Source organism: Drosophila suzukii, chromosome 3, assembly GCF_043229965.1.
Source record: "Drosophila suzukii chromosome 3, CBGP_Dsuzu_IsoJpt1.0, whole genome shotgun sequence".
NCBI classification, from domain to species: domain Eukaryota; kingdom Metazoa; phylum Arthropoda; class Insecta; order Diptera; family Drosophilidae; genus Drosophila; species Drosophila suzukii.
Genome location: NC_092082.1, coordinates 19959270 through 19980482, shown reverse-complemented (window position 1 = coordinate 19980482; position 21213 = coordinate 19959270). Strand labels below are relative to the sequence as shown.

Genomic DNA, 21213 nt, shown 5'->3' with positions numbered 1-21213 from the left:
AGATTTAAAAAACCACTATTAAAGTTTTAAAATATTATTGGGGTCGTTTTTTTTTAAATTTTAAAATTATATTTTTTTTATAGTTTCCCTCTCACATGCTCAACTCTAAGTGTTTGAAACCGCTTGGCTTGCTAACTCATTACGATTACGTTCAGGCATCTTTGAGCATCGAACATAAATTGCATGCACTCGTATTTCGGCTACGACTAAAACGGGTTCTTTATTGCTTTTCCTTCGGCACAGAAGAGAATTTCAGCCTTCAACTGTTTCAGGGGCGTGGCACAGAATATCATGGGTTTACAGGAAGGTATTAGCCTATTTCTAACTAAGGACTAGTCCATAACAATTAGCTTACAACAACGGTTAGATATTGAGGATGTGGATATGGATATGGCTCTGATTGGATGCGGATGAGAATGCAATGCTTCGGACCCGCTGCAGCCGGAGGTTGAGTTGGAGTGGAGTGGTAGGTGCAGCGGGCGGATGGGGTTCTTCCGACTAGCGCCAAAGGTTGGAGGTCATCAGCGAAATCGCGACCAGTAGCGCTGTCACCACCCGTGCTAGTCAATCGATCTGCTGACCGGGGTTTCCTCGGTTGGAGGCCTCCTCGTTGACATCGGCGATGAACTGGTCCCACTTCACCTGCCACTTCTCCAGCGCCTCGAACTGGGCATCTCCCGTCAGCGAACTGTACTGAATGGAGTTCAGGGCCAACTTCTTGAGGAGACGCAAATCCGAGTGCTGCGACGCGATTCCCAAAAAGGCGATATAGAAATCGTGCGTCAGGGGCGTGGCCTTCCAGAAGGAGGGATCGTCCGAGGAAATGACCACCGGATAGCCATCGGCAAAGAAGTGGGAGCACGGATGGTTGCGGAAGTCCGTGACCAACTGCAGCACCTGATTCGAGATCGGGTTCACCTCAATGGCCACATTCAGCTTCTTCAGCATGTCCAGCACCACCGGATGTTTGACCAGGCCGAATCCATGACCAATACGCTTGGTTCCGAGCAAAATGGCATCGATCAGGTTCTCGTCCACAGAGGCACCGAACCAGTTGGTCTCTCCAGCATGGAAATAGAAGTCAATATCCTCGGGTATGGTCAATAGCTCATCGACGAAGTCCCTCAACGGACGTCCCAGCTCCTCCTGGCCCACCAAATCGAAACCAGCCACAAAGTCAGGGTATTTATCCTGTCAAAATATTATACTGTTAGAATTGCCCTTAAGCGGGAATTTTAAAGTAGTCTCACCTTGATCTCTTTCATCGTTTGGATATAGGCAGATACTCCCTCTGAATTGGTGTTGCGAATGGGTGCGTAGATCATGCGGGATCCAATGAAATCGGGATGGGCGTCCTTGAACTTCTCCAGGGTTTCCACATAGATACGCACAGTATCCATTGGAGTGAACTCAGTGCCATCTAAGTCGTAAAGCTGCAAGAAAGTATCGAATATTATTAAAACATGCATGGTCTTAATTGTACTAGTTTTGTGACTCTAATTTGTGTGTTTGTATATAACGAATAAATAATGTTGTTTTTGATATCGTTAATTAAAACAAATCGTATAAATGGATTAATTTAGACCATATTAACCAACACTGAACTTATTAGTTTATGGATTCTGGTATATGAGGGCCACTTACCACGGGCACAAGGGAGCGGAACTCCAGGTACAGCACTCCATCCTCGTAGAACTCCTCCAGAGCATTGTAGTAGTAGTCCGCCCAGACGGGGGCGTACATCACCAGCCCGTCGAGCAGACCGAAAATGGTCATGAACGTTGACCAGGCGGCATTATTATCCTCGAACTTCTTGGTGGGATACAGGGTGAGTCTCTCGGCCAGATACTCGTCGACCTTGTCGGCACCGTACTTGGATCGCACATCGGACAGCAGACTCCAATCGCAGTCCTCTAGCGCCTGTGGCTTCTCCCTGGAGAACCTCAGAGCGGAGGCGCTAAGATCGCCTTCCTGCTGGCAGGACCAAAGGTTATCGTAGTAGGTCAGCTTGATGATGGCCGCTGTGCTGCAGAGAGCCGTATCGTGGGCATGGAGCACGGCACCCTTGGGCATTTTCTTCAGCAGCTTGAAGAGATCTGTGTTCCGGATGCCATCCAGCACATCGAATATATGCTGAGCGGGCTTGAAGAGATGCGGGGTAACCAGACCCTCTCCGTACTCGTTCAACTTGGCCTTCATAATGGTCTCGTTGGCCCTGGCCTCCCGTGTGGTGAGCTCCAGATCATAACCCAGGGTTCGGGACTCCTCATACCGGAAGAAGGCACTCCTCAGCGTCTTGTAGGTGTCCGGGGTGGGACGTCCGGGCCCCAGAAGGGCCTCCACGTGGGGAGTGCTGCCGTACAGCGTCACCAGCTTTCTATCAACCAGGTTCTTCGCCCGGCTGCGTGATTCCACCGATCCCGGTCCAAAGCAAAGACAGACGCACAGGCCCAAGGCGATAAGATTGCGACGGATGACGGGCAGCATGATGATGAGATGTAGTTTCGGTTAGGTCCGATCCCCACTAGGTCCACTCAGCGACTGACGTCTGCGGCGATTGAGGAGCTCCGATTTTGGTTTCGATGTTCGCGGCCTATCTGAAAAGATGGGTGCTCGACATTATCTTTGATTTAACACGCGTTCGAATGGATCTAGAGGCGATAATTGCGCGTGCGGGTTGGCAACCCGCTAACCAGCTAATCGCCGACAATCTGGCAACTTGATTTACGAGTAGCTTCAGATTAGATTTCCTAAACCTGGCCATGAGCATATCCCTGACATTCGAGTGCTGCGCTGTTGGTCATTTTATGGGGCACTGTCAATAAACCAGAAAGCGGATACAGGCCCCTAGTGCAAATAAACCCATTCTTAAGCACCTTTTTAAATAGAAGCAAAATATGTTTACTCTGTACCTTCCTTATATATGCTTTCAACTTCCAGCTGAAAGTTCAATTTAAAATGCATTTGATTCGAGTGGGGTACCTCTTACCTTTTAAATAATAAATCATATTTTGCTTATCAGAAGTGGTTAAACCAATATTGCAGCTATCAATTTTCTGTTAATTTCTAACTCAAATACAAAGGTGAAATAGAGATTAGTAAACCATTAATAAACCTTGCAAAAATAGTATATAAAGATAAAAGTTAGAACTTTTTTGAGAGATTATTTTACGGCACTGTTTTAATAAACATTAGAGCCCTTAGGAGTTATTAATAAACTAATTTTAAAGTTCCTTTTATTTTATATATAGGTGCCATAGTTCTAGTTTTACGGAAGTTCATTAAAAATCAATTCAGTTTTATTTAATTTTGATACCCCAAAACAATAAATATTCTCCCATTCGACACCCATCCCTCATTGGTATCCACTACCGTTGACGAAGTTCCTGACCCACCGGTTCCATCTGCATCGCCACTTGGTTATGGCCACATTCCTCTCCTTTTCGCTTAGGGAGCTGTACAGAAACGAATTCAAGGCGAACTGTTTGAGCAGGCGCAGATTGCCCCACCCACTGACCACGCCCACGAAGGCCACATAGAAATCGTCGGTCAGGGGGGCTGAGTTCCAGAAACACGGATAATCCGAACCAATCACAATGGGAAAACCAGCGGCAATCAAATACGCCGCTGGATGTTGCCGGAAATCGTTAAAGTACTGCAGATAATGATTGGACAACGGGCAGATCTCCACGGCAATCTTAAGGTTTTTCATGGCCATCATAATCTCCGGATGAAAGGGCAGATTTATGGAGTTTCCGATCCGTTTGCTGCCCAGCAAAAGGGCATCTATGAGATTCGCATCCGTCCGTAAGCTATCCGGACATCGCGACTCACCCGCATGAAAATAAAAGTCAATATCCTTGCCGATCTTTAAAAGCTGAGTTGACTGTCCCAAATGCGGCAAATTGCACTCATCTCCAAATGTGTTTAGATCGAAGCCAGCAAAGAAATTGGGATAGTGCAGCTATCGGGGAAGGTGGTAAAATTAACTTTCATTTGGATTAGGATTGACATAATGCCGTACTACCTTCAGCAGGCGAGCATTGGCTAAATATTCTTCCATACGGCTGTCATTGAAGTCCCTAGAAGGTGCATAGATCAGCTTGATTCCGATGAAATCTTTGTAAGTTTTCTTGAAAATATTCGATACCAAAACTATGGACTCTGCCGTTTCCAAGATAGTGGAGTTATTGCCATCCAGATCGTACATCTAGGTAAAGGGCAGTGTTAAGGGGGATTTTTCAAATGAGGAGGGGTGGTTGTTGGTGGTTCTTTAGATCAAAGCGAAATATCCCTATTATCCCAATATCCCAATATCCCAACATATTGATCGATTGGATATTTCCCGTAGGAATAATTAAAATTTGAGCGGTTTTTATAAGAGGATATAGAATGTCAAATGTTGAAAAACTATCTAAGACCTACAAAAGAACTCATGATAATTATTGCGACCCAAACTTTCCAACGTTTCAAAGATAGAATGGGTGGAATAAATGATTATAAGAAAACTGATTCGAAAAACCCACTCATACAAGTTATGATATTCCCACTCACGATTGGCAGCGAAGAACGCAGCTCTACATACTGAACCCCGTCGGCGTAGAAATCGTTCAGCATGCTGAATATAAAGTCGCTCCAGTTCGGCCGGAACGTGATCAATCCGTGGATTAGGCGCTGGTAACGTCTCAGGTGCCGAGCCAGCTCGGAGGAGCTGTTATATCCCTCCTTTCGGACGGTGAGACTCTCCCGCAACCTCTCCACGAACCCGGACCGAGGCTCGAACTCGAAGAAGTTGCTCATCAGCATCCAGTTGCATTGGTAGTCCTCCGCCGGCGGGATGTGCGGAAAGAGCCGTGAGAATCGGAAATCCTCGAAGCCCTGATCCAAGTTCACGCAGACCCAGAGGTTTTCGTGGTAGGTCAGATCGATGAGGATCTCCGTTCTCAGCATTCCCGAATCGTGGACGTGGAGGAGTCCGCCCTTGGGCATGCTCTTCAAAACCGCGTAAAGATTCGTTTCGCTGATGTTGAGATGCCTGAGGAACGGCGGTGGTTGGGAGTGGTAGTTCCGCCAGAGATTGTGCACCTCCTCGTCCACCAGCTTGATGGCCATCAGTCGCCCGTCGGCCTCCTCCTCTAGGGCACTCAAGACCATCCCGCTGCCAAGCCTTAGGCGTCGCTCCTTGTCCACGTAACTCTGCCTTCGGCGGGCGTAACGCTCCTCGGCGGTGCGATTGGTCAGGTTGTCACCAAGGGGCGCCGTGCAGAATACCACCACCAGCATTATACAGAGCATGGCCGCTATGGCTGTGTGGAAACAGATGCCTCCATACTTATTGGCCGCCATTTGCCGACGACTCTCCTCCTCGTTGAGGTCCACATGGATCACCCTCATCGCAGGCGAAGGAGAAGACCTTATCGTTTGGACATCCTGAAACCGCACGTTCTCCATGGCCCCGCTTACCAAAACCCAATATTTTTGTGATCCAACCCAATTTTTTGTTTAATTTTATTCCCCCAAAATGCCAAACATACTTTTCAAAACCCAAAAACAAATGGAAACTTGGTAATTATTTTAGCATGACTCATAAATCTAATTTTCAAAATCAAGAGCTATATGTTTATCAAAGTAATATTTTTATACCGAAGTCTCTCACCCTCTTAAGCCAGTGATATGAAAATTTCCTAAATTCTAAAGATTGATAAAGATAAAGATACAGATTGAAATCGGATGATTGTCTTCTACTACTTCTTTGCAACATTCCTAAGATAGCTATAATTGTCTCATAATCTGGAAGAACTAGTCAAGCAAATATGAACGAATCGGATGGCGACGGGAAGTATATACAAAGGGTACGAAGATCACTTATCAGTGACCAGTAACGACAGCTCTTTGTTTACGACTGGCCCATTATCGAATTAAAAAGCAATCGTGATTTGTTTCCATCCAGGTTTCTGTTACTTTTGGTTTAGCTCTTGAAATTTGGCCTCTCCACCTTCCACAACTTTTATACCATATCGCCTTGGCCTTGGCCACATGTGTAGCTCGAGTTATGAGGGGGGATTTACAAAAATAGCACAACTCTCTGCCGAGGTCTTTCCCTATATCGTATGTTCTTCGCCTTCCGCTCATCCAGCGATAATACACAATCTCGAAGAGAGTGTGGAAAAGTGGAGTGCCCGCACCCCGTACTGATTTGAGAACTCTCTTTACTGTTGGTCAGGGGTTGCACTTATCGACCACCACCAGGAGCGTAGCGATAGAGGGGGTGGTGTTACGGTTGCAGTGGTCATAGTTTTTTTGATTACTATACCATGTTACAATAGTTTTATAGGTAAACTTACTCCAAACAACAGTGGTAACTACTTCTTGGTTTTTACGTTAGAAAACATTTCTATTAATTAATAAATAATCCAACTAAATTACAACTTGAAGTAGGAACTGTGTAGTAAAAGTAATAAAATAATGTATATCTATATATATTCCTTCAATCAGAACCATTGAAAATATTTTAAGACTACAATTTTAAATGATTTTTTTTTGTATTTCTAATATCTGAAATAATTTGTCCAAAATAACCCGATATAGTTGGTTGGATATAAACAAAGTAAATACCAACATGATTACTTAATTATTTCGGTTATAAATATATCTTTTCTTTTATCAATAGCTTATCTATTATCTTTTTTTATCAAAATTTTTTTTTTAATTTTTTAACCACTTTTGATCAGCTCTCGTCCCACTGTGCCATGAGATCTGTATAATCGGGGACACATGCGCCGGTTGCACGCACTGCCAGCTGCGATTGCTGCAACCGCCGAAGGCGACACTGATTCAGCCGCAACGGGGGTTCAGACCATGGACATGGACATATATAGCTCAGAAATCGGCCAGACACATGCCACGCGCTTCCTGTTCAGTCGAGCGAGCTTGCTCAGCGACAGCAGATCGAGTGGGATGCGATTCAGGACGTGCGTGACCATAGGCCTCATAGAGCCACCCAGGAATCGCGGGCTAATGGAGCTGAACAACGACTGCCTGCTGATGATTTGCGAACATCTTTCGCTGGGGGACCAACTGAGATTGATGGGACTACAGGAGGAGCGACTATCCAGTTTGATACTCCGCCTGTGGAACAGCAAATATGCCAAACAGTTCGATTTTCGCCGGGAGCTGCATTTAAAGCTGCTAGAGCCAGATGAGCAGGCTGAAATATTGGATCACTTGGGTCAGCGAACCAGAGCCTTAATTAACCTGCCAGGAACTGGCGAAGGTTGCCGGATGTGGCTCAAACGGAAGCGAAGAAGCCTCAACCATTTGCAGAGGCTCAGTTTCACCAAAAGCAATACCTTTGTGATACAGAAACTACCCCACCTGTGTCCCAATTTGGTGGACCTTAAGCTAGGTGAAGGTGCGGACTTAACACCCCTAGAAATGGATTATCTGCTTAAAAACCTTAAACATCTCAGAGTATTTGAGCTGCGCTCTAACCGAAACTGCAGCCAATTGAAGTACCAGTATCCCAGAAACCTGGAAACACTGCGACTGCCAGCCTGTATGGTAAATACCAGCGCTCCTGAGATCTTTCAATTGTCCGGACTCCGTGAACTGACGGCTTTTCTGTGTCAAAACTCGGGGCAGGGTCACCTGGCCGCTGATGATGATGATGATGGCAAGGCAAATGCCAGTGCCACTGGAACTTTGTCCGCCTGCCTGCAGCAAATTCGGGGTCGCAACTGTCGGATTGTGGGACTGCGTTTGCAGTGTCGACTGGATGACTGGCTGCTGCCAGTGGCCATCGTGGAGGATGTGTTCCGCTTGCAATCCTTTGCCTGGCACTCGCAGCTGACGGTGCACTACGATGTGGCGGATGGGAGCGTCAAGTGGATGCCGCAGCGACCGCAGGCGGTGCACTCCCTCCTCCGCTTCCTTGCCACCCAGGCGGCCTGTTTGCGGCAATTGGATTTCACGCGTAACGCACATGCCACGCCCACATTCCTCGCCCAGCTGGACGCCCACTTGAAGCGGGCCGGCGGATGTCCTTCCACCCAACTGACAAATACGGATGCGAATGCGGATGTCAGTGCGGATGCAGATGCGGATGTGGATACGGCTGAGACAAACGATTTGGCGTTTGTCGAGCTGGAATTGCTGCATTTGCCTAATGAACAAACGGAAGCGAACACCGGAGAGATGACAGCGATGAGGGACTAGGCCAAAAGGATAATGGATGGTGCCTCGCATCTCATCCGATTGCTGACGATAGTGGGCGCATAATGGCAAATTAGGCCAGGGGGAAAGTGAAATTGGCAGCACAAGAGTGTTGCTTAATTTCGGTTAAAAAGTCATTAAGTACTATTACTTCGTTCATATTTAAGAAAATATTATGTCATGAATGTTGTTTATTTGAATCATGTGTTATTATTGTGCAATCTAAAATATAATGAAACTGATTGGTATGATAAACAGTAGACCCAAAAGCATTACTACGTATGGTATGGGGACTTTGTTGGACTTAAAATAATCGTTAAATATTTAGACTCTTTAGATAAGCCTTGATTTTAATGTCTTTTAATTTACAGTATCATACTTTCCTATCAAATATTTTCAAAATTACGTAATCCACTTTTGTCACTTTCTATACCATGTAAATTCCAGTTGGGAAAGGTTTTTGCAAATACGATTTTGCAATAGGTCTGCTTAGACCAAAATAAACTTACACGCACCGAAATATTTTTGGAACCCACGTAGCCCAACATTATTCAAGCTGTTCTCTAATTGGTTAGATTGTATGTAAGTAAGAATTGCCATAATTTTCTTCTGACAATCTGCAAAACAAGTATGGTTGATATATCTAAAAAGTGTACGTTATCATTGTCTTTTTGTTTTATGAATGGACATCACTAGAAATTCTGTTCTGCTGCCCGATGAGCTGTTTTTGGCCTTAAATCGGTTTCTGGGATACCAAAAGGATCTGAATTCAGTGGCGACAACCCAAAATCCTTGTCAGAACAACTTAAGGAGGACCTATCCCATTAGCGACGACGACAGCTACGATCCCTGCCCCACAGTCAGTCGGTTCTCAATGCGACGTAATACCTTTGAACCGGCGCTAGATCCCCTATATCGATCCACATTCAATGGCAGCAGACAGAATGAATCAATAATACCAAAAGTGGTAAAAAGAGACAAGATAATATTCGTAACATTTCATAAATTATAAATTATATTCTTAGCTTCCAGCCTGTTGTAACAAAGACGATGAATATGTGAGTTTGATTTCTTGATTGCTTACTTTCTATTTTATATATCACTTAACTTTAGCAATGTTGCAACTTGCCGGAATGCCCAAATAATAGTCCACCACTTCAGTGCTCTAACAATCAGACTTTGCCACAGCATTTAATACCTCTCGATTCATTAATTCCCTTTCAATCTCTGGTCAACCAATCACACCATCCCCGACACAGTGTCTCACGATCCCACAGCGTCCCCAGACAGCATGATAGGAATAATACCTCTCATAAGTTTGATTACCATAACTCCAATCACGTCGTAAGTATTAAGGGGTTGAAGATTAGAATCATTGGTAAAAAATTAATCACAGGATCCAGAAAAAGGCACACATCATACCAAACCGCATAACGTTCGGACACCAGTGAGTAACTTGGTCTTAAAAGTAAAACACTACAATATGTTTTTATAAATCTTTACACCAAATAGTGCGAACTGAATGCACCAGGTGGAAACAGGGACTTCAATCATAGCGATAGATATGACCGAAATCAAAGTTCAAGAAATAGCACCTCGTACGATTGGAACGATACATCCCAAATTGGCATGAACTACGGCGAGTTTCAAAGGCGACAAATGCTGTTGCATCAAATTCAGCAACAGCAATATCAGCAGCAGCAATCACGACAGCACAATCAATCCAATATATCATGGTTGGAAAGTGACGAGCCCATTGTATTTGTGAGTAACATTGCATTACGAAACCTCTAAACATGCGATGACAATTATAAATTTATATATCAGCAACCAGATCTGAATAGCACGAGAATAAACCAAGATGATTGTCATCAGCAATCGGTAAAAAATTGCCCACAGCCAGGACCTCATCACCAAACAAAGACTTCATGTCAAATGTGCAACACAAGCTGCAAGCCACAAAGCGTAATTAATTGAGAATTATAATGTTGTTACTTAAATTAATATTTTAAAATTTTAAAAAGACTGTACCGTCAGTGTACGAATGCGGACAAACTCCCGAAATGCTACGCAGACAAACACTGGTAAGTTGTGATTTAAGCAAAGTAATCTAGTCATAATCTACCTTTAAAATCAGTGCGAATCGCCACAGCTGCAACGGAGACAAATGCAGGTTTGTTGTATTATCCAAATTTGTATTTAATTATTTTAAGTCATATATTTATTTATAAACCCAGTATGAAACGGAACTTAATAACACAAGCTACCTGCAACCACCAGAGTCTCTGAGAAATGCGAAATGTAGACCCCAACCAAACCAAAGTCTTGCTCAAAATCAGTGTCTAAACGTAAGTGAGAAACTATAATCATATACGTAAAAAAATATATTAATGATAATAAATATTTCGAAAATTATTCATATTTTTTCAAATTGTAAAAGTCAGAGCCTACATTTTAGTTATTAGATAACAATATATCAGTTGCTCCGTCAGCTTTGCGTTTTATTAACATACATTTTAAAAATTACTAGGATGTATCTTTTAATCGAACGCCGCGATGCCAGGACTCCATAGATCACGACCAAAACTCTCGATCCAAAAATAACCCTAGCTGCTGTGGTCAAGGATCTACAGCGTGTGAAAAAAGTACGGAGAATAACCAAAGTTTTGGCTGTTGTGGAAATAAGTCTGCCTCAAGAAATCAAACCTATTTGGACATGTCCCAAGCAATGATGGGTAGATCGTGCTTGAATGTAAGTTTGTAATACTTATATGCTTAATTTAAAACTTGATTTGATAGCAAACTTCATTGGATAAAACCCATCAAAACTCTTCTCTGAGAGGACGTTCATTGCGAGTGCCTATTCAAACACGTAAGATGATATGCCATATGACTTTATACACATATATACACTTAGCTAATGGTGAAAATCCCAAAAAAAAGCTGAGGATCGTCTGGCTGAGCGCATTCAAAATGAGTTCCATGAGACCTTAGTAAAGGATCGCTTCTGTCCGGGCATCATACAAGCTAGTCTCGACGGACGTGAAAACTTCAACGAGTATGCCCGAGAAATCGCTTTTGCAGGATCCGTTCCGGAAAAACCTGTTCCGGTGGATCCCATCACCATGATAGAAGCCATTAAGCTGCGCATCGACTACGAACGCAAAGAGATCCGAAAAGAAAAAGATAATGCTGGGCTGCAAGATAGGGATTTCAAAAACCAGACAAGGGAAGGAAAGTCAATTCGTTCCCGACCAATAACCAATGAGGATATTGAAAATCACTTTGATGATAAGAATAATTCAGAAGTCAATGAGGGCGTGGCCGCCTTTTTGAAGGCCGAGACTGAATACCGGAATACCAATTTGGGATCAGTAAGTAACTTTAATGATCTTACTATCATTAAACTGTTTATTATCTTTTGACAGGATTCCGCCTTTGATGCCCACATCAATGGCATTGATAGTAATCTATTTGATGACAAAATTAAAATCAGTTCCTACACAGCATCTACAACGCCAGTTTTTCGGTAAATTAATCTGGATTGCTAATCGAACACATTTATTGAACATTCATATTTTTAATAAATGTATTATTTATAGGTTTTTGTCTTACACTATTAACAATGGACCTGGCATAATTCATTGATTTCTGTATTATTACATAGCCATTCACAAAAGTTATGAGTCACTATAATCTGCTACAAAAATTCCCTAAATAATCTATACATTTATCGGTCAGGGAACGGAAGTTAATATCATAAAACAAGGTACTTCCAGTTAGTTTAAACCAAATCGGGTGAGATTATTATTTCTGACCGATAAGTTAAAATTGTTATGCAGTTAATCAGACTTATGAATGACTTGGAAACGTGCAATCTATATACACACAATCTTTATTGATATTGTCCGACCTCTTGAGGTTTTCGTCAGACCCTACTTAAATAATTTAATTACTTCTATAAATGAATCAACTGCCAAATTGTAAGTTACGTAATTTTCACAACGCTTGTCTAAATATTTTCTTTGAATTTCAACGGACCGAGAAAGAAATCCGCCGGAAATCAATAAACAAATCATTTTAATTTTAAGTGAACTGGGAGAAATAATCTTACCTAAGGAAATAAATAAATTTATTGCAAAGAGTAAAAGCAATTGTTTTATAAAAAGTAACTGTTCATGTATAATTAAGTTTTACAATAATAATTGGCTAGTAAATATACTGCGACACCCCAATTTAATGATAATATTTCATATAAATACGAAAACAACCAAAACACAAACAAATGGGACAACAAAAGAAAACTTAAAGAGCAAAGTCTGCGGGTTCTCAGAGCATAATGTTCTTGATTTGTAAAATATGTGTGACACACCATTCTTGCGCGCATAAAAAGTATTTAAGAGTGGCAACGAAATGTCTTTAAGAGAGCTTTAGTGGGAATAAAAAGGGAAAAATAAGTTAAAAGTAAGAAATCAGCTGTTGGGCCAAAACCACACAAAGAGTTCCTCCACACTTTTTCTTTATCTCACTGATTTCATTCAGCAGGCTGATTTTTACACCGAATAAGCAAACACAAAATAGCGATTTAAATAAAATAATCTACATATTAAATGTTAGCCCGCTTTCGGCATTTTTAAATCGCTTTACATGGCGAATATTCATAGATTAATTTCGCTGAGCGTGCATAAATGAATCAATTATGCGACTTTTACTCTCATGTTTTTTCACCCTCTTCTTGCTTTCTGTTTGTATTGAATATCATTTAATGCGCTTAATCAATTTGTTTTAAGCTGTACTTAATTAGCATTATTTTATTATTATTTTTCAGTTCATAGAGCACTTGAATTTCAGAAATTACAAAATTTAATACAACACTGTTATGGAATGAATTAAAATAAACTTTACCACAAAAAGAGGCACACTAAATGATTGAAAAAGTCGGTTTCCGAGCACTTCTTCTCCGCGATCTTTACGGCAAACGCGCGTCCCAAAGACTGATCCCAACGATCCCGAACTCGAACCGGAGAACCTCCCTCCGATGATCATTATATAGCGACGGCAACGCCGACGTCGACGCCGGACTTCAATCAATCGCACGCTACGCCAAACGCCCGGGGTTTTCTTTCTTCACATTTTATCAGTGTGAAAAAAATACACAAACCCTAGATATGGCTCCCTAACCGGTCACTTGACTCTCCGATTCTCTTTTTAAAACCAAGAGACCGGCCTGATAAAGACCAAGCGAGAGGCGCTTTTAATGTTTTAATAAATCCTATAAGAAGATGTGTATATAAACATTTTTTTTCCATTTTGTACATCAATATACGGAACTTCTTAGTTAATTTTAAAAGGTTAAAAATATAACCCTTTTTTAAACCTAATTAATAAAATGTTGACTTATTTTATAGCAATACACATTATTAAAACAGAATAAAATGCATCTAGAAATGTAATGGTTGTAATGGTTTGCAATATTTCAAAGATATTTCCGATTGTTTAAATAAACTGATGTTAAAAGTTCGTTATTAACTAATATTAATACAAATTAAATAATTCAAACAAAAAAAACTTATTTCAATATGTCTTAAATTTATTTATAATCCTAAAACTGATTAAAGCAGAGTAAAATTTAGCAATGATGGGGCTTCCCATTTAGCAATTATTCATTTGATGGGGCTTTCCCATTTATTTTATTTATAATAATTCATTTTTAATGACGATGATGATGATAACAAAAGTGTTTATTGCATTTTTAAGATTGCTGCGTTTCAAAATTGCCCTTGAAATATTTCAAGGAAATGATCAAGCGCTTTTTTTGCTTTCTGTTTTTGCAACAATTCTATCCAAAAATACCAATTATTCAATCAGACAATTTTCACAAATGGTAATGTACTTATATAAGCAGCTTATTTTTGTTTTATAAACAAAACGTATTCGATTGAGAAATGGGTGAAGAATGAATACAAGGTTTGGACCACCCAAAACGCCGCCAATATCCACAAAAAATTATAGCCCCCGGAGAAAAACACAGATCTGCAGACGTAGAATGCGAAAATCTATAACATTTTAGTGATGTTTTGTTAGAAGTTGTTAGTGATGTTTGTTAGAAAAAATTAGAGAATTAATTGATGAACTTTCCACGAGTGGAAATAAAAAGAGAAATATAATTGAATAACATTTCTTAATCTACTAAAATATAAAAAATGTGTCTTTTCAAACCATTTAAAGATCATGCTTGAAAATAAGTACCTCCGTCAAAGTACCAACGTCAAAGATATTTCTAGAACAATAGTATTCAATTATAAACAAAGCGCAACCGTTTTTCTGGTTTGCTCTAAAATTTTAGCACATTTACCATTTACCAATCCCTTTAAATTACAATGCATCCCATTATTTTGTTTATAATAAAATTTCTGTGATTTACCCTGTTTTCAAAGTAATGGTCTCACCGTAAATATTTTGCACATTGCCAAGCCGGTGGAAGATATATTTTTGGCTTTGCTATTTTTGGTCATGGATGTGCAAATGTTTAAATATGTATATGGAAAACAAATTAAATTCCAAAAGGATTACAAAAAGTGAGAAAGACAAAAGTGAGGTATACACAAGCACAAGCATCCGGAGAATGAGGGTCATAAATAAATTCATAACTGCATCCCATGCAAATTTCACAGAGCAAATGCTTCAAGCCAGTATTTCCGAGGAAAGCTGATTCGGACCGTAAGCACTGTCTGAGCTAATGTATGAATGTCTTTATGGTTATGACTGGGTGTGTTTGTGTGGCATGGATTATAGGGACTTAAATGAATTTATGGCATGTGCTAATCTCAAGGGTTTACCAACCCCGCCTTGTCCATATAATAGGTTTTTAGTCATAGCCCTTACTTTATGACTTGCTACTTTTTTGTTTTTAGGTATTTTAGATCTAACAGAGGTAATTAATTTTAGATGACAGCACTGCAATAAGCAAGTTTTTTGATAATACTTTTTAATTTCTGTTCGTTTCACTATTAATATTTGTATGAAAGCGTTTTATGAAGTCATCGTTCTGTTTGATAAACACTCATAAAAAATGTAATTTAGCTGAGATTTTATAAACATTTTTTTTATATTTTTTTCACTTATATTTTTATACAAAACGTTAACTGCATGCTGATTTATTTCCCATAACCCACAAAGCGGAAGCAAGCTAAATGTGTTCTAGGTAAGACAGTTTATATTAACAAATGTACATTATTAACAAAGCACATTTTATAAACAAACTGCACAAAGTGTGCGGGAAATTAATATTATAATAAAGCCATGTCAAAAATCGTATTTTTTTAAAGATGCCTTAAAAATATGTATTTTTTACTTGATTTTTATGAAATCATACAGAAATCACATCAGTAAAATAAATAAAATTAATACATTCTGTCATTCCGTTTACGTACCCGATTTATATTATAATAATTATATTATTATAATAATTATTAAATAGGTATTCATGCGAAATGTTTGTTTTTAAAGAATGATTGCTTAACATCGATTACCTGAAATGCATATTATGAATAATAGATCAAATAGTAGATTTAATTAATACAAATTAATAAAGGTTTAATATTACTTTTTTAAAACATTAACTTTTATTTAATATTATTAAATAGCTATTCATGCGAAATATTTGTTTTTAATGAATGATTGCTCAACATCGATTACCTGTAATGCAAATTATAAATAATAGAAGACATAATTACTAAAAATTAATAGGTTTAATATTACTTTTTAAAACTAAATTAACCCCGCAGAAACCTTTTGAATCTAATCACTATGCCAAATGTTTACCCAACCAATTTGAGGCATTCAGCTCTGCGCGCAGAGCAGATACAAGTTCGCTTAGTCGCATAAACAAAAGCCCCAGAAATACAAAATTGTTTGGCCGTGTAATTAGTGCACTCGACGGGTGGCAAGTTGGGTGGGGAAATCGATGGGAACTTAACCAGACCAGTTGCATTGATGATTCGGTGAAATTTCAGCTTGCAACATTTTGCGGTAGTAGATTGTACTGTATTGTGAACGGGACTTAATTCAGTTACACGGAGAGTGCTTCTTACCCTTCCCCAAAATGGACCTACAACAGGGCATGGGGTTCATGGAACTTGATTATGCGTTGTTTTGGCACTTAATATGATGAAATATGCAGAGTACCATTAGCCCGGGATGGGATTTGGAAATGGTGGCGGGAAATAGTGGGAGTACATGATTGCAAAACGCACACTGCCTGCAGTAAATTATGCAACAAGATTCCCTCAACTTGCCGCAATACCGAAGTAAACATTTCGTTGCGAAGGAAAAATTTCCCAATCGAGGTTGGGTTTTTTGCACAGCTGCATACTTTCGAGCGCAGCTGGAAAATGATTTTACAAGCAAAGTTTACTCTAGAAATATTTCCTTTTTAGTGGCATAGCAAACAGAATTCATGGAAACGATTGCAAACAAATGGTAAAACCAAAACAAAATTGAAATGTTCGCTCAATGTATTTCGTTATGGACTCAATTTGGGTAGCTTGATAAAAAATTAAAAATCTAAATTGGTTTATCAAGGAGCACGGCACTGTGAACCATTTTCGCACATAATCAAGTGCAGGCTACCAATTTGCAACTGCTGCAGACAGATGTGTTCCCCTCTCCCTCTGCCAGCACTTCTATCTCTTTCATTCAACGTCAAAGGCAATTAGCATGCAAAACAAGTCGAAGCCATGAATGCACATCTTACGCACACACCCATGCCTGGCATTTATGTGAAAATGCATAAATATTACCCAAATACAGTGGTACTTATGTTGGCTTAAGTGTGCACAACTGCAGACAGTGCGCGACATGTCGAAATAAGGATGTAACTATTTTTCGATGTAGTCCCACCAACTCTATTAGGCCTATACAAATTAACTAAAAGTATATTTATATATTTATATAAAAGTTATTCTTTGTTATATGGTATAATTCCCCAAATCGAAATCTTCTTTATGCTATATTATGTTATAAAAATCTCAATTTAAAAAATTTATTGTTGCATACTTTTAGACACTTAAAATGGCATTATTTTTAAGGCCTAAAGATTTGTGTGGCACCCATCCTTAAATGTAATCCAATAAAATTCTCTTTGACTTACATTTCCAATATTAAGAGTGTAATTTATTTAAAGTTCTAAGTATGGTTAGAAGAAATATTTATAAAGTTACCAATTAAAACACGGATAATGTGTGTTTTGGGGAACTAGGTTTATTAATTGGCATTCATTTTTATAAAATAAATATGATCTTTTTTTTTGCTGTCCCAAAAGTGTTCTATTAATCCCTCTTTTCCCAGCCCTAAGAACGCCATGCAATTATGTCAAGCAGCTTCCCAGATATATCCTTGCATATTTGTGCGGTGCTCCTCATTTGGAAACAATACCAACAACACCAGCAACAGGAGCGGTAATAACAGCGGCAAAAACAGCAAATAGTGGCAGCTGCAATATACCCGCGGCCATGCCGCCAACCGCCCAAATGTATGCAACATTATGCGGCATGTGCACTAAGCAAGTCATGAATTTCAAACAGTCGCCGGAGATCCCGCCCACAATAGTCCATCCCCATCCCCCCAACTCCCTGGGCGTCCAAAACACGCTCCTTGGTGCGTTCTTTGCATGCGTAATAAATGTGGAAGGGGACAAAATGCAACCACAAATGGTGGTACGTTGCGGTGGGTTGGGCTTTCCTTCATTTTCCGCGCTGACTTCTGGCGTCGTCCAAAGAGACCGCGAAAATCGTTCGCTGCCTGGTTGGCACTTCCGCTTTTCATTTGCCTCATGTTTAATACATCCACGCCGATGCAAATGGCTGCGGGTGTGTGTGTGTGGGAGTGGGAGTGTGTTCCTGTGTGAGTGCCGGTGGCGCAAATGCATCACCGCAAAATGCCCCAATAAGTATGCTAAGCAAGGCTCGAATATCCCCACTCCTGCGAGCTTGGCGGAATCGGAAACCCATAAACTTCAGATTGATTTGCGGACCCGGGAGCTGGATTTACTCTAAAGTGGTCTAGGAATGTTTGGCTTCGAGTGAGAAGACCTAAGATTGGGATAATCCTTTTATGGGTTAACAGGGGTATATTTTACCATATAAATATTGTTGGTTTTACAATTATAAATTCAAATGAACCTTTAAGTTCAGTTTCCTGTCCTTGTGTACATTTTATAAGTTAAAGAGAAACATTTATCCAAAGCTTTTCTTGGTCTTATCACATCGGATTATAAATTTCAGAGTTACCTTTATATCCCCTTTCAACAAACAAAATCCCTGAAGCTTAATACACAAGTGTGTGCAAGTATGAGCTTTATTTTCTTTTCCAAGGGAACTTAATATAAACTTTATTGCTACCATTGAAGTTTTAAGTTTACCCCCTTTTGTAATGCACTTGATTGCGTTTTTGGGGTTCCTGAATTTCCATATGAGCTACAAGCTGCAAGAAATGTAAAATACCTGGCAAGTGGAAATCAGAAAAAGTGAACTGAGCAACTTCTAATTGCGTTCTCGCTGCACCTTGCCACAATTTGCCACCACACACCTACACGGGGTGTATCTGAAATAGAATGCGTGGAAAGCAGGTGTGTGTGTGAGTGTTGGTGGATGCAACGAACCGGAAGTACGTCACACACACACACAGACACACACCCGCAGAAGAGAGCGGGAAATACTCGTGAGTGAGCTGATGCAAGCAACCAGACAGCGTGTATTTAGTTTAACAGCTTCGCAGGCAGCGACATGCGACACTGACACTACAAGTGTTAATGCCAGCCACGCCCAGCCGCCCCCACTTTCGGTCACACACACACATGCATAGAAGCCCGCTGAAGTGCGTGGAACAGTTTTGCATTCTGCAAATAAAATGATGTTAAAACATTTGTAAAGCCAAACTAGCAGCATTTTGCACCCTTTTGCACCCTTTTGAAAATGCACCCCGCATTCGTACTTGAAAATCCACTTTCTTGCCGTCGCTGCCGCAGCGCGAAAAACTTTTTAATCAAATTTTTCAATTTAGTTTCGTACATCGTTAATTAAAAACCGGGCTCCCCTCGTGTTATATCGTCAGCTCTTTTCCACGTTCGGCATAAGTTTGTTAGTTTGACATGTGCTGCAGCTAGTTGCCTTTAATTTAATTTGCTTTCCGCCGCTTAAATGTTGCGCATTCGCCATGTTGCCCCACATAATGATTTCACCCCAAATGAAATACGAAAACGTTTCGGGTTTTAGTTTGCCTATTTCGATTAAGTGCTTTTAGGCCAGTAACTAAAGTGGTATTTGCCATCCATTTAATTTGCATTTCATTTAGCTATGCAACTTTTACAAGTGAAATTTTTTTGGTAGCTTACTTCTCTAAGCCAAAATACTATAAGTTCAAAATTAATATTTTGGCAAATAATAGGAGGTGCCCCACAAGTCACCAGTATTTTGAAATCACCTTTAAATGCCACTTTAGGTGTTTAGGATAGTCATCTTTATGAATGAATTCGCTCACTTCTGAGCTTAAAAATTTTTGTTGCATACTTTTAGACACCTAAAATTACATTTGAATGTTATTTCAAAACGGCATAATTATAATCAAATTGCCTTTATTTATGGTTTCATTTGGCTCACATTTGTGCCCCTCTCACCTATTCAAAGGAGTGTTAATAATCCGATATGTCAGCGATATCTTCAATTAAGCCAGCTCCTTTTCAACGACTATACACCCATGTAATCGCACGGATTAATTAACCATAAATGAGCAAATTCATTTCCAGAGAATGAGGGAAATAAAACCGAGGGCGGGAATAAAAGGTGCAACATATGTGCCAACGCATTGGAGTGTGAATAAAAGTAATTTGATGCTAATTAAATGCCCACAGCAAACACCCTCGGGGACCAGGATTAGGCTTTGTATATACGTTTGAATATATGTATATATTCAACAGTGTTTCTGCATTTTTCGCTAATGACACTTAATTGTGCAACACTTGAATAGTTATTCGTAATAATTATTTCAATGGCCGGGAAGCCGAGACACCGAGCTGGGGGACTGACTTCATAAGCCAATTAAGCCAGATGAGAACGGTGGAAAGCCGGCAACAGAATGTTTACCTCACTGCCGACTTGGCCACACCTAAAAGCCCTGCCAGCGCAGTTGTTGCAAATTAAGTTGGGAAAACCCCTCGACAGCCGTCAAGAGTCGAGTGGCAGACAGTCGGACTTGGCCGCATTCGCAGCTGGTGTTAGCCCTAGCCCAAGCCCAAAAGCCCAAGCCCAGGTCCTAGTCCACTTTTTGGGGCGTGGTCGCGTCTGGGCCATAAAAACCGCCGTTGGCAAGAGTCATAAAAAGCCAGTCAGGAGACGGGACACGACAAGACAATTGGCAATGAAACAAATTACATCGCGAACAAATGCACTTGCCACGGCAGATTGTCCTTGGCGCAACTAAATGGAGGAACATGCCGAGTTCTTGCTCGTTCGCAATGATAGCTTCAATGTGATGTCACAGTTTTAATGCAATTACACTGAGGAATCTGGGATAGGTAACATTTGTTTAGGAAAATAAAAACCAAAATAAGTCTAAAGAAAACATAAATATTAATGAATGAATATTATAGCTTTTAATAAATTAAAATCATCAAGCAAGTAGATATACTATATATGAAATCAAATATAATTCATTTTCCGACATGTTAACTTATATAATTCCCGAGCATTTTGTGTTTTGTATATTTAAATAAAATATTTTTCATTTAGAATCAGAGCAAGATCCTTGAATCGGGAAAAAAATAAAAATATTCCAGCCACTTCTACCACATTTTAAATAAATTAAAAAGCTTTATGCACAAAATCTTTATGATTATTCAAAATACATATACACATATACTTTTCTATAAATCAATAATTAGAAAAGTATTTCAATAATCGTCTTACAATGCGTCCAAAACTATATATTGGAACCTTCTCTTTATTG

At 40.0% G+C, this 21213-nt stretch overlaps 4 protein-coding genes across 7 annotated transcripts; 2 read left to right on the top strand and 2 right to left on the bottom strand.

Moving 5' to 3' along the window:
* Nucleotides 1–194: 194 nt before the first annotated feature.
* Adgf-A (Adenosine deaminase-related growth factor A) lies at nucleotides 195–13256 on the bottom strand. Its single transcript, XM_017082031.4, has 4 exons — nucleotides 13117–13256; nucleotides 1645–2593; nucleotides 1251–1433; nucleotides 195–1191 (listed from the first exon to the last, which is right to left on the bottom strand). The coding sequence occupies exons 2-4, from the start codon at nucleotides 2485–2487 to the stop codon at nucleotides 565–567; spliced, it is 1653 nt and encodes a 550-aa protein (XP_016937520.4). The 5' UTR covers nucleotides 2488–2593; nucleotides 13117–13256; the 3' UTR covers nucleotides 195–564.
* On the bottom strand, nucleotides 2462–5556 carry Adgf-A2 (Adenosine deaminase-related growth factor A2). The gene is made up of 4 exons (XM_036815607.3): nucleotides 4555–5556; nucleotides 4028–4210; nucleotides 3396–3964; nucleotides 2462–2597 (listed from the first exon to the last, which is right to left on the bottom strand). Exons 1-4 carry the CDS (start codon nucleotides 5449–5451, stop codon nucleotides 2594–2596), a joined length of 1653 nt encoding a protein of 550 aa, XP_036671502.3. The 5' UTR covers nucleotides 5452–5556; the 3' UTR covers nucleotides 2462–2593.
* On the top strand, nucleotides 6807–8381 carry LOC108010510 (uncharacterized). Its single transcript, XM_017075387.4, has one exon. It carries the CDS (start codon nucleotides 6859–6861, stop codon nucleotides 8212–8214), a length of 1356 nt encoding a protein of 451 aa, XP_016930876.3. The 5' UTR covers nucleotides 6807–6858; the 3' UTR covers nucleotides 8215–8381.
* Nucleotides 8552–11812, top strand: LOC108010496 (uncharacterized). Of its 4 annotated transcripts, XM_065864320.2 has the most exons (14): nucleotides 8552–8793; nucleotides 8908–9178; nucleotides 9237–9269; nucleotides 9325–9555; nucleotides 9608–9658; nucleotides 9724–9975; nucleotides 10039–10176; nucleotides 10236–10295; nucleotides 10349–10384; nucleotides 10449–10559; nucleotides 10742–10963; nucleotides 11011–11083; nucleotides 11155–11585; nucleotides 11640–11812. In XM_065864320.2, exons 2-14 carry the CDS (start codon nucleotides 9086–9088, stop codon nucleotides 11742–11744), a joined length of 1836 nt encoding a protein of 611 aa, XP_065720392.2. In that variant the 5' UTR covers nucleotides 8552–8793; nucleotides 8908–9085; the 3' UTR covers nucleotides 11745–11812. The 4 variants fall into 4 exon arrangements, 3 of the variants coding, with proteins under 3 accessions (XP_065720392.2, XP_070851674.1, XP_070851675.1); XM_070995573.1 differs by lacking the exon at nucleotides 8552–8793 and having other exon boundaries at nucleotides 8891–9178; XR_011603943.1 differs by lacking the exons at nucleotides 8552–8793; nucleotides 11011–11083; nucleotides 11155–11585; nucleotides 11640–11812 and having other exon boundaries at nucleotides 8890–9178; nucleotides 10249–10295; nucleotides 10742–10876.
* Nucleotides 13257–21213: the final 7957 nt, after the last annotated feature.